Genomic DNA, 9,851 nt, shown 5'->3' with positions numbered 1-9,851 from the left:
GTACATCTGCCTCTAAGAAACCAAGTTGAGGCTTTTTAACATGGAAGAACAAAATTAAACCGCCAATGTTAAATAGACAATAGGTCAGCTCCTAGCTGTGGCTGCTGCTCTAAGTCCTTACACGTTTCACTTTCACATCACTTAACAACCAATTTCATAATTTATGTATTCTGTGCAAAACCCGGAGTTCTATTGTTTTAAAACTGCAGACTAAACCCAGAAGAGCTCAAAGGGCTTGTGAGAATCTTAAGGTAGGGAAAAAACCCCACCAGTAGTTCCTTAACTACCTATTCCATACCACAATGATTTACTTCCTCCTCTATATTCAACTCACTTTCTCTCCCTCATTTCAGCTCCCCAGCCTGAAGAGCAAAGTAACACAAGACGGATGGTCCAAGACAGTCAAAAAGCTGACCGCTGCTGAACAGACATCTTCTCCTCCCCAGGCCCTGGCATACATCTCTGCCAGCACTAATGCTCAAACAATATCTCTATAAACCAATTCAGTTCACCAAAGCAGCAGGAAATTCATATAGTAAGAAAAAAAAAAAACCAAAAAACCCCAAACCCACAGTTGACTGGTTTTCTCCTGGGTTAAGCAAATTCAGTGAGCTCTGCAAAAGGCTTGACTAGCATTGGAAAATTCAGGATGACATTGGCTTCCCAAGTGACCTCACTCCTAGTCTGTTTAGGGGGCAGAGCTGCAAGTGCTTTAGGACTGTTATAACTTCTGGCTGCTGATGAAAGAACCCCAAATACCCCTCTTTCTCATTCACTGAAGGTACGTACATTCCTGCCCCAGAATAAGGACAGAGCAAGCACACATACTACTCCCTATGTTTCCTCCAGCCTCCCAAAACTGCCAAATCAGGTACTACATGAGCTATAATGACACCTATGTACTTAAGCCACCAGATAAAAGACTGCTCTCCAGCATTAGAAAAATCAACACAAGAAATACTTCCCTGGCTGGACTGGGCAAGGTCCATGGAGGTCTGATGAAGACAAGAGGGAATTTCTCAATTTTGCTATTGAATAGTTTCACTACTGACAAGACAGAAGGAGACAGAGAACTTCACTTCTAGAGAAAGAACAAAAACCGGCAATAATTTGGGTTATTAAAGATCTCCATTTTCCCTTCTGTAATCCAGTCTCCATCTTCACTTATAACCTTCATCTTAAGACAGAAAGTACAGAATCTACTTCTTTCCCTCCCTGCACCTCCTTCCAAACTGACGATATGCAATTGGAAATGCTACAGAATGAGTAAAATGAAATAGAACTACAGTCATATTATATGTTATACAGTCATATATATGACTGTAGTATGTTAGGAAAAGCTTACTACAACTTAAAGAAAATGCAATGGACTTCCTGATCCTGAATGAGACTACCACCTATCTGAAGCATATAATCCAATAATACTTAACTCAAAGTCAAGTCAGGATGGATTACAGTTGTTAATGCACTTGTAACTCATCTTCTGTACACAAAGAACTACCATACATTTAATATAATTTTTAAGTTTTCCTATAGATCCACATTCTAATTCAACATAAAATTATTATTTGTAACTTTTATCCACGTAGATGAATATGTGTCTCCATGCTATGAGTCAGAATGTATAAAAGTATGTACAATAAAAACAAGACAGCAGTACAACAAACAGACATAATGGCACCAAACTACAGTTGCCAAGCAACTGTAACCACTGTACTTCCAAACTTTTAAGAGACTGCCTAAAGAATTTAAGGTTGCAAAGCCACAGTTTTAACTATGTTTCTGCCCAGATTAAAAAAAAAAAATCCTTCCTCCTTAATATTCTGTCACTACTGACACCTATGGTGATAAACCTGGCGTGCAACATAGTTTTGCCAATTAAAATTATGACATCAATAGATTACTATGGTCAGCATGGACACACACAAGACAGTTTTGCCTCAAGAGGCAGAAGATAATTGTAAACACAAAAAAACCCTGATGCCAGAAGCAAGTAGTTTGCTTTGATTTTTTTAAATGAGATGGAGGAAGCAACAAAACAAAGGCAAACTTCCAAAGATCTGGCCACCAATAATTTAAATTTGTGATATACTTCTAGAAAGGAACCAGTGTTTATGTCTGCTCAAAAGGAAAAATGAATGAAATCAAAACAAATTTTAAAACCTGAAACAACAACACACCATCCAATTTTCACAGCAACCATTGTGCTCTTTTCATAGCTCTTTAAGGTACATATGGGTACTTTTTGGTATTCCTGAAGTTTAAAAGAAAGTCCACACGGTAAAAAACCAACAGGGAAACAGGAACCCCTTCAAACAAGTAATTTCACTTCTGGAGACTAGAATCAACTTGCAATTACCCTTTAACTAATTATGTAGGTTGGTGACTATGTACGCCACAGATGTTAACTCAACACCACATAAATGCAGGTGTGCTCATTTCTTGGCCAGTTCACATAAAGCATTTTTTTTTAAAATGTGGGACAGAGACTAAGTTAATAAGTCTAAAAGGCTGAAGCTGCTTTCAAATGCAGGGCCAACTCCAGGACTTTCTGTATCTGATGCCAGAAGCACTACAGAAGGTACTCAAGATGTACATGACTCTGGACCACAACAACCACAGTTGGCTAGCACTGAACCCACGTTTAAGACTCCAGGACTGAGCTGGTGACAACCCCAAACAACAGATGCACAATGCTCCTGCATTCAGAGAAGAATTATTTAATTTGGAGAGAGTCAGCTTGTATCCAACGGTACATGCTGTACATTCTCTCTTTTGAATCCCTGAACTCTTGGATGTGCAGTGTACACACATGAAATTGCTTTATCATGATGACTTAGTATATCTGAGCTGCCCTGCAGATTATTCCTCAATATCTGTGAAAGATATCCCAGCCCTTCCCATTAATTAAGCTAACAAGCAGTTGTTGCACACAATCTTCTAATTATAATGCAAATAAAGAAAGAAAACATGAGCTTCTTACCAATGCACTGAGGTTAAGAATCAGAGCTAGTGCCTATGGCTAGTGCGAAGCAAGCAGGAAAGAGACCATAATTCATATGGCGGACAGAAGACTGAGGAAATCTGCGACTTACACCAGAAATAGCAAAATCCTTGAGTAGTCAAGAAAATTAACAATTTTATGCTTGAATTGGCAATAGAACCAATACACAGCAAAAAGAATATCTGCATTCTTCACAATATTTCATACTTCACTTGCACAAAATGTTATCTCAAACTCACTAGTAAAATAATTATTTTTTTTTTTAACGTATATTTAAAAATAGAATACAACTATGTGTAACATAGAACTGTCTGTACTTGGGAGCAAAAAACAAATGACAGTGCAAATTGCTTGGCAATAAATATGATGACATTTTACAAAGAGGAAAAAACCCAGTAACAAAGCAGTGTGACAGGCAAAAGAACAATCCTGGGAAGATTCTATAGTTTTAGAAAGGTGGTTTTAAAGAGCTGCTTCAGAAAAATCAATACACTTTCCCCATAGGTTCATGATGTAAAATTCTATAATCAAGGCTTGTAGATTTGTAATTATGGTATGTCAGCCACATTTAAACAAGAGTGTTAAAAGATTGTTAAAGTTAAACTAACACAATTGCAATGTGAATTGTCTTAGTCTCATTCTAATCTACTTGTGTCACTTCCACTTAATCAGATGGAAACTATGGGCAAATGTCAGTGCTATTTTCACATGACCCAACTTACTTTGTTTGCAGTAGTTTTTAAAATCATTGTCAATCTGAAATGATAATAAGACATTTCTAAAAAGTTACTTTTATAATCCATTTCCTCACTATCCAGCAGGCTGTCCAAGGTACTGAGAGTAAGACTATTTTGAGGTGATTAAACAAAAACTGTTGCTTGTTGGGACATAAGCCACAGACACAAACATTAACATTCATGCTCATCAAATCTACTTTTTTGAATGACAAGCTAATGAAAGTATGCAATCCCCTGTCCTGGCTACCAAATTGGTCAAAAATAAGACAAAGGTTCTCCCCACTACTAGTTTCAATTTTTTTCACTGATACACAGCAATTTAAGAAACATGAAGGCAAGTAAAGCACACATGACCTACAATATAGTCCCTTGAAAGAATACACAAAGAATTTACGATATACAGATAAAAAAATAATCACAAAGCACAATAGCTGCTTTATTCTTAGCTTGAAAAAAGTAATGAGTTAGGTAACTAATGACAGAAAGAATGTGCTACAGCAGAGAGCTAAAAAAAAGACAAACAAAACATCAAAATAGTTCAATATATCCTAACAGTTCTTGACCCTTACCTTTCTGGATATACACTTACAGCCTGAGCAACGAATGTGCTTCAAAAACAGTTCTACAGGCTAAGTTTAATGTATTATTCTAAACTACAAATGCAGAAAAAATAACAAAAAAATAACTGAAGTGTAAAGTCAGTCACTTTACGGCATATTTAAAGAGAATTTACATGAGTCTTCTCACACATCAGAATTAAATACCTATATAGTTCTCATAGTCCAGAACTATAACAGACTGTTAACATTCCTAAATTCACTCAAGTCATGTGCATGTCACTGTAGTAAGACAGTACATAACTAGGCTACTAGTTGGAGAAGGAAGGCTGGAGTGGGACAGAGTCATACCTTCTCTTATATCTGTGTGCTGCTGCTGCCACAGAAGTGGGAGCTGCTGCTGCTGGATCATCTTCCCCAGGAAGAGTGTGTTTTCTCCTCTGCCCACTTTTAAGTTATCTTCACTAACAGTATGACAGCTGCTGCCGAGTAACCACAGTTGAGTGTATTGTTACTACACAACAAACACAAGCTGAGTTTACTTGCTTATTCAAACAGTCATTCTCAAAACCAAATCTGAATTGCAGGGACTGCATTTGTATAATTTCCTTGAAGGTTCTCATCCCTTTCTACTGGCCCTAAAATATATACAGCTGTGTGGTGAGCCAGTCCAAGCAGGCCTCACTCTTCAAAATAATCTTTTTTTTTCCAGTTGTGGTTATTTTTCAGAGTATCAGCTTCCTGAAACATACAGCCACTTGGCCACCCAAGTGCTCTGTAAAGGGGACAAAGGAAGAGGCTGCCACACAGATTAACTTAGGCCATCAAGGGCCAAAACCAAGGCTTGTCCTGTCATGAAGGCAGTTGTTTCAGCTCAGAAGAATGCTCACCTACATAGTACCCCTGAAACATACTGTAACCTATAAAGCATTGTTTTTAAGAGTCCATAGGGTTTGTATTAGGGTCACAGGATAGTTCTGAAGAATGGTCAGACTTTGCCTGGACTTGTCTCAGGCAGTCTAAAGCTTTTTTTTACTTAACTGTAAGTACTATTATGACTAGGTGACGATTACCTGCTTTGTTTTAGTTTTTGCTCAACTTTGTACAGTCATGTGGTATAATACTATTGTATTGATTTTTATTACTACAAACATGAGCTACATCCAACTCAGAATAAAAAAAGTAGCATAAAAGATCAAATCTGATCAGAGGAGGAGCATGGGACAATAGCAAAGTCCTTGGAAACACTGGCGCAGGAAGATGTTGAAATGCCTGGGCTTGGTCAAAAAAAATGAAACATTGAGAGAGAGCTAAAGGTCAGGTTTGGAATAATAAAGGAAAAGTATCAAACACATGTAAAATCACGTTGTACATAGTAAATTCAGATAAAACATGGAATGCAAAACAGTGAAATAAACTGAGGAGGTATACATATGCTTTTCAAAATGCATGGGACTCTGAGAGAATGACATATGGCATTCTCCTCTCAATAAAAGATTTGGGATGCTGATGACTTGCTTGAATTTGCCCCTTCCCCACACTGACTCAGTGAGCCAGTAAAAACTAAATGTAACATGTAGAAACATTAGAAACTGTGTGTGCATCAATTTTGGCTGTATATTATTTGAGCTGTGTTAGTATAACGTAGCACTCTAACATCCAATGTGAATTTAGGCAACATACTTTGTAACTTGGATTCAACAAGCTTATAACAAAATAAAAACCAGCATCCATAAACTTCATGAATTCAGTGAACAGATGAGCCATACTCAGCACTAAAGAAAATGCTCGGACAATGCACAGGAAATCCACAGGACAATGAACAATACTAAATTTTAATCTCTTGGTCTCAGATCTCTCAGACTCATTTAAATAGCAGAAGCAGAGGAAAAGAGAATGAGCTCAGAGCTAGAAGCAGTCCAGGCAGCTGCATACAGACACCTCCACTCATCTACATAACCATGTTGGTCATCAGGCCATCATTAGGCCACCTCCAGGTCCAAGCCAATGCGGCCACATGGTACAGCATTCACCATATTAACATGTAGGCTCTGCTGGGCCCATAACTTTGTTGCCTAGTCAATACTTTGCCATCACTGTTTCACAATCTATAAACATGGGTAAAAAGCTTGTCCAGTTAACTTTTGTGAGCATTTATCACTAAGCAATGGTCACCTGAAATGCTACTCTGTGTTACCATAGAGTTCTCTCAGTAAAACTATCAAAGAGTAGCAATAAACCAGTAGCGAAACTTCTACAAATTACAAAACAAAATCTTCTTAAATACAACATTCTCAAAAGCCTCTAGAAAAAGAAGCTGTGTTTTCAGCTAACACAAAGTATACACACATTGAACAAAAAAACACATTTACCTAAGCAATGCTGGTTTCCCTGATCTCAGAATACCTTTGCCACTAAAACCAGCACAAAACACCATCCACTCAAAAATGCACAGAGGACACTTCCAAAGTTCCTGTCCAGAAAAGCCAGTAACTCTAACACAAGTCATAAAAGAGACTCAAAGCAAAAGGCTGACACTCAGCTACTCAGTAAGACCTCACTAAAGCTTTCTAGCTTAAAAATAACACACGAGTTCAAGATTTGCACACCCTGCATTGTGACAGAAAACAGAACCTTACAATCATATCTTACAATCATGTCTTGCCCGTGGCAGTTATTTGAGAACTGCTCCCCACCTGGAGCATAGGAACTCAAAAGTTCCTTTATCCAGCATAAGCAGAGCAAAAAAATCTTCGTCCACTTCACATTTCTAGTCTTCAAGTCCAACCTTTCAAAGCTAATCGGGGATTAGAAAGTGTGCACATCTTACTGTTTGTCTTTAACTAACTGGAATTAAGTAAGTCATAATACAAAGCTGATTGCATGAAACTGGATTATTTAACGTTCTGAGCTAGCACCTATACTAATTCCCACCTATGCCTTAACCAGCATAGTCTTTGTAGCTTGCCGCCTTAATAAATCTCAATGCAACGAAATAGTTAATATCTTGTGTTTTCAGACATAGTAAGAGTAATCCTGACAGATAAACTGCAACTTCTCTTAAAAAATGAGGATTGTGTGAAAACCAGGCATAACTGAGACTCGGGCGACAAATTTACCGCCAGTGAACTTCACGGTTCACGGTATGAACTTTCTAACCAGAAATAGACCCATTCAACAGCCGTTTCAATGAGGCAGGCAAGATCTCAGGGCAGGTGCCCGGCGACACCCCCTTGTACACCGCCGGGTCAGCGCGACTCCCCTTAGCTCTCAGTATGACGGGCGAAGCATCGAAATCCCCATTTAACTCTGGTTTCGGGAACGAAAGGCCTGCTCCTGAGGCGATAGGAGGGAGCCGGGACCCTGGGCCGCCCTCCGGCGCTCCCCAGCCGCCCCACCCGGCGCGACAGCGACCGCCCCGGCTCCGCGGCGGGCACGGTCGGCAGCACAGAGAGACCCACAGGCAGCTCCTCCGCACGGCCCGGCGCAGCGAAGTCCTTCAGGGCCGCGGCAGGACTCACTCCCTCCCTCCCTTGCTCCAGGCAGAGGGGGCTGCCCGCGGAGCTCGCAGCGAGGCCAAGCCTTCTCTCCGCTCGCCCCGCGGGGCCGCGGCGGGAGCCCTATCGCCCCGCCCCCTCCTGCGCCCACTCCTCACCGCCTCACGACGCCGGTCTTGATCTTGATCTGCCTCAAGCGCGGATCTGCCATGGCGAAGAGCAGCGCGGGCCAGGCCCAGCGGTAGGTTCGCAAGAGACGGCACAGCGTCGTCACCGCGCAGCCCGGCCTCGCGCATGCGCCGAGCCGCCGACCTGGGCGGCACCAGCGGGATTAAGGGCAGGGCTCCGCGCTCCACATCTTCCGCTCGCCATGCTGGCAGCGTCTGGGATGCCAGGTGGCACCGCCCCCATGGCGCCTGGCGGGGTGCTGGCGGTGCGGCGCTGTGACGCTGTGCCGCGCCGCGCCGCGCCGCCCTTCAGGCCGACGAGTGTTAAGCCACTGTTTGTTAGCAAGCACACGCGCGAAAAAACTGCGAATCTACTCTTAGATGGAGGACGGATAGGAGTTGTTGTGAGACTGTGTGACTGTTACCGTGGTGGTGTTGGGGTGAGGAGTGTCCGGTGCCCCCTGCTCCCCTCCCCTGCAGTGTGGTTAGTGGAGCTTATGCCGTCTTGTAAGGCAGGCAGCCGTCCTCTGGGACTGAGCGGGTCACATATTGATTCCCTTTACCCTCCATATCAGACAGTGAAGTCCCATGCACCAAGTAAAACAAAAGGTTTCTGCTTCCCTTCCCTACTTGCCTCTAGGTTCCTGGGCACCAGGCCAATTACTCCCCTCCTTGCTGGCCTTGGAAGTCTCAGGCACTTCACCAACCCAGTGCTGTTTATCAGCACCTTAGTGAAGAGACAAGTGCGCCCAGAGTGCTGTACCAAGAAGTTAAAAGTCCTAAGAGGGAGCCTGGGCCAGAAGCGCGGCTGCTCAGTGAGACTGGGATGTACTGCTGGCTAGAGACACTTCCACCATCTTCTGCTTCCTACAAAGACTAAGGGAGAAACACCTACTCTTTTATAAGATTTTTGAGTCTAGATTATGATTGCTATAGTGATTAGAAAACAAACTTAGCTTAAGTTGTGCTATAAAATTCTGTATTTTGCTGTTTATGAGTTGTACTACACTGATTCTGCTTATAGAAATCCCGTGCCATTCTAAAAATAAAATCTGTGCTATACTAGTTATAATTTCCTATTAAGAAAATGTAGATTTAATTGTAACAGTGCAATGATTATTCTGCCAAGGATCTCTGAAAGAATCTGTCTCCTCAGTATCAGGTAACTGGTAGAAACAAATAAAGAGGCAACATTAGCACTGTCAGCTCAGTCTTAGGGTGGTAATCAACTGATGATTCAAGGGTTGTTTTCCTTCATGCTCATACTTGGTTAAGGCTAACCATTTAAGGGGTCAAATTCTTGAAAAAAACCCCTTTGGGTCTGTGTTTGAAGGAACTTCTCTTCAATGAGCACTTAAATCAATAATAACAACAAAAAAAAATAGCTTCAATGATAAATAAGGACAATATAGTTTCACCGGATTGTAGTTCAGGAAGGTCTGTAGAGGCCTATTTTTTCCCCTCACATCTTTTCATTCTGTTGTTTGTTGTTTGCCCTGGCTCTTGACACTGTCAGTGGCTGATATCTTGTGAGAAAAGCTGGCTGCGAGGGTGGATGTCATTGTAATGGGTGATGGTCAAAATTGTTATTGTTGAGCAAATCGAGTGGGATTCAGTTGTGTTGTGCATGTTGTTGTGAGCAATGACTGTGTTTGTGTAAGTTTTATTATGTTTTGTGGAACCTTGTAATAGTAGTTAAGTGGTTAAGCCAACACCTGGTCAGCGCTGGGAAGGTGCAACAAAATAGCGAAACTTCAAAGGCAGGAACACCCAGCAACATTTTTCACCAATCTGGAGCTGGTAGATGAGCAAGGAGGACGCGTGGACACTGTCAACTGACCAACCAGGGGCCGATTCGTCGAAGTGTCCCAGCCCATGAAGGGGGGGAT

At 41.6% G+C, this 9,851-nt stretch overlaps 1 protein-coding gene across 1 annotated transcript in view; it reads right to left on the bottom strand.

Annotated features, from left to right (window-relative positions):
• Nucleotides 1-8,097, bottom strand: part of TBCA (tubulin folding cofactor A) — a 29,031-nt gene extending 20,934 nt beyond the window's left edge. The window contains exon 1 of the mRNA XM_062019406.1: nt 7,954-8,097. Within this exon, the coding sequence (XP_061875390.1) occupies nt 7,954-8,006 (53 nt within the window). The 5' untranslated portion in view covers nt 8,007-8,097. The remainder of the gene's footprint in view (nt 1-7,953) is intronic.
• Nucleotides 8,098-9,851: the final 1,754 nt, after the last annotated feature.

This window comes from Colius striatus, chromosome Z (genome assembly GCF_028858725.1).
Source record: "Colius striatus isolate bColStr4 chromosome Z, bColStr4.1.hap1, whole genome shotgun sequence".
Lineage (NCBI taxonomy): Eukaryota > Metazoa > Chordata > Aves > Coliiformes > Coliidae > Colius > Colius striatus.
This window is presented reverse-complemented; position numbering and strand designations above follow the sequence as displayed.